The sequence below is a fragment of the Monodon monoceros genome, unplaced genomic scaffold, assembly GCF_005190385.1.
Source record: "Monodon monoceros isolate NGI ecotype Baffin Bay Population unplaced genomic scaffold, NGI_Narwhal_1 Contig3128_ctg1, whole genome shotgun sequence".
Classification (NCBI taxonomy): domain Eukaryota; kingdom Metazoa; phylum Chordata; class Mammalia; order Artiodactyla; family Monodontidae; genus Monodon; species Monodon monoceros.
In genome coordinates, this window is record NW_021699052.1 from 1,075 (window position 1) to 4,525 (window position 3,451).

The following is a 3,451-nucleotide window of genomic DNA, read 5'->3' on the forward strand; positions in this document are numbered from 1 at the left end:
CCCCCCAAGCCACAACTACTGAGCCCACGTGCCACAACTACTGAAGCCCACGCACCTAGAGCCCGTTCTCTGCAGCAAGAGAAGCCACTGCAATGAGAAGCCCGTGCACCACAGCGAAGAGTAGCCCCAACTCGCCGCAACTAGAGAAAGCCTGTGCACAGCAAAGAGGACCCAACACAGCCAGAAATAAATAATAAGTATAAATACATAAATATTAAATGAGGAGTGAGGTGATTATAGGTTATACATTTGTAAAAAGGACCTTTCTTGCATTGTATAATCAAATCCTAGATGGGTGAACATTTTAAATTTAAAAATATAAATACTCTTAGAAGATATTTAATTTTAGTCCTCTGACAGGAAAGTCAGAAACCAAAAAGAGAATATAATTGATTACGTAAGGGAGGATCATGTTCATGAAGAAAACATTTTATAAGCCTTGTTAAAAGACTGACTCAGGAAAGCAACAGTGAATTTTAACAGTATTGTCAAAATAATTTCAATCCTAAAAATAGAAAACTTTGAACTTTTACTTCTGATTTACTTGTACCTTGTATGCAAAAATTCACGTATAGGTGCACGAATTAATAAATGTTCATATGTAGTTGTACAGTATTTCTTAAACTTAAAAATATGTAAAAATTATAGTAGTTTCAGAAGTATCTTTAATGGAAGACTGTGTCTTTGAATGAAAAAAATAATGCACCTCTTCAAGATTTATGGCTATTAGGAGTGTTTTCTTAAGGTATATTGTTATCGTCACTAAAAAATTAGTTATTTGCTAAGATGGGTACAGAGTAATGTTGATGTGAAAGGTTTGCAGTGTTACATGGTTTAATAAACAACGATTAGTCTAAAAATGTTTTCTTTCAGTCAGGTCAATTCAGTGAAGATATGATACCTACAGTGGGCTTCAACATGAGGAAAGTAACTAAAGGTAACGTCACAATAAAGGTACGTCAGCTTCTTGCCATACTTGATTTACATTGTTAGCAGATACGAACTAGGAATTTTTCTGTTTGTTTCTTTGCGTTTTACATGAGTATTGGCAGTTCTTAATTAATGAGTGGGCATGTTCCAAAAGAGTGTAAATCAAGTTTTTTTCTTTCTTGCTCTAATAGATCAAAATGTGTGTGTTGAAATGTTGTTAAGTGCCCATAAAAAACTTAGCATATGGGTTGGCAGAAGTATTATTTGGGATTTAGGTGTTCCTAGGAAAGAAAAATCCCATCTTCAGAGTATTTGGAATGTGATATTATTACATTATTTCATGAATGATATTTTATATTGAAAGATAATGTTTATAATGTTGGTAATTTAGTATTATATTTGTGGTAGCAAATATGGTAAACTAGTTTTCCCTTTCTTTGCTAATAAGCCCTAAAATTAAAACTATAAAACAGTAAAAAGTTAACTAGTTTAACATAATTTTGTTTCTAGAATAAGTTTCATAGGTTTGAATTGTGGACTGTTGGACTGTTTTTTAATTTATTAGTAGTATTATTTTTGGCTTCCTTGTTCATGGGGGGAGTTTACTTCTATAGCCTGAACTTTATGGCCATTTTACCCAGTTCTTGTGGTTCACAGAAGCTGTTTACTAAATTCGTTCCATAGCTTATCTAATGAAGCTGCTAATTTTTCGTGTGTGTGTTCATGCATGTTTCCAGTGTCTATGGCTAAATTGGAAGCCTCCCAAAGATAAATATCATGACTTCAGACCTTTACATAGCCCTACAGAGTAGCCATAATAGTTAAATTACTGTGGGTAGTAGCTTTCATATGGGTAAAATAATTTTATATAAGAAAAGCACCTAGGTAGGAATGTTTTCTGTTATGTACAGAATAACTAAAAACGATTAGATGTTAATATATACCCAATCAGACAACTAAACTTAAATAGATTCTGAATGAACTGTTTTTTTCTGTCTTGGACTCCAAATATGGATGATGCTCAAGCACCACCTATTAGATCTAATGTAAACATATTAAGTATGAGCTTCAAGTTTAGAAGTGGCCCCAAGAACTTCCAGATTAAGAGCTTGTTTGGCCTCAAGTTTTTCAAAAGCAGTTTGGCTCTAACACTGTGGAAATGAGCATACTTTCTCCCCTCCTTCTGCTGCTTTTTTCTTCAATGTGTTATTTGAAATATCTTTATTAAGAACTGTCTATCTTGATTTGAAGATTTGGGACATAGGAGGACAGCCCCGCTTCCGGAGCATGTGGGAACGGTACTGCAGAGGGGTCAACGCTATTGTGTAAGCTGCTTCCACGCCCCTCCCCCCCGTCTCCCCCCCTTGCAGTCAGTTTAGGTTTCAAGGGAAAAATGCTGGTTTTCATACTTTTAAAGGCTCAGTTTTTATTTTGGGCAATAACAGTCTTTCTTAGATATTTTCTTAGTGTAATCCCATTAACATCAGCCTTTAAAAATAGAATGAGAGTTTTATTTGCTTTTTATGTAGCTAAGAGCTAATGGATATAAATGTTTTACTATCATGTATTAGCCCCCTAAGAACAGTCTACCTATCTACTTATTTTATTGAAGTATAGTTGATTTTCAGTATTGTGTTGGTTTCAGGTATACAGCATAGTGATTCAGTAGTTTTAATTATATTCCATTATAGGTTATTACAAGATAATGGGTATAATTCACTGTGCTATACAGTATATCCTTGTTGCTTATCTAATTTTATATATAGTAGTTTGTAGAACAGTCTATTAGAAAGTATTTTTGGGTGCCAGCCTTTTAAAATCGAGGACTGTATTTTAATGAACAGTTACAGTAGTATAAATTAAGAAAATTAAAACATCTATTAATTGAGATCATCAAAGAATATGGTGGAGACATATTGAGATCACTTTATGTTTCTGTAAAGCTACATGATAGATGCCGCAGATCGTGAAAAGATAGAAGCCTCTCGAAATGAACTACATAATCTTCTAGATAAGCCACAGTTACAAGGAATTCCAGTGAGTATGGAGTACTGGTTAATTTTACATTATATAATTATAATATTTATAATTATTATTACAAGTATAATTACACATTTTTATTTATTGTGTTTGAAATCAGTAAAATGTCTTTTGTTTTAAAGCGTGGAAGGCTTACATTTACTGAGTATCTGCCACATACTGTGCAGTGTGCTGTTTATTCATTTCTTAACCAGCTGTTTATTGAACTGTATGTAGTAGGAGCAGTGCTTAGTCCTGGGGAAATAGTAGTGAGCAGAAGTGAAAAGAAACATGCTGCCTACAATCATGGAGTTTATGGTTTAGTAGGAAGCTAGGTGGATGATATGAAATCATTTGAATAATACGGCTGTGATCAGTGCTACAGGGGAGAGGTACAAGGGGCTATTGAGTTGTAAGTTAGAGGGGAGATTTAATGTAGTTTGAGGGAAGAAGGAAGGATTCCCTGAGGAAGTGCTGCTTGAGCTGAGATGTGAGGATGTGT

General features: G+C 34.2%; 1 protein-coding gene across 1 annotated transcript; it reads left to right on the forward strand.

Annotated features, from left to right (window-relative positions):
• Positions 1–588: 588 nt before the first annotated feature.
• Positions 589–2,978, forward strand: LOC114901568 (ADP-ribosylation factor-like protein 8B; the record flags this gene model as incomplete). Its single annotated transcript, XM_029233466.1, has 3 exons — positions 589–954; positions 2,182–2,255; positions 2,874–2,978. Coding segments are annotated over exons 1-3 (239 nt in total), but the record flags the coding sequence as incomplete, so codon positions are not given.
• Positions 2,979–3,451: the final 473 nt, after the last annotated feature.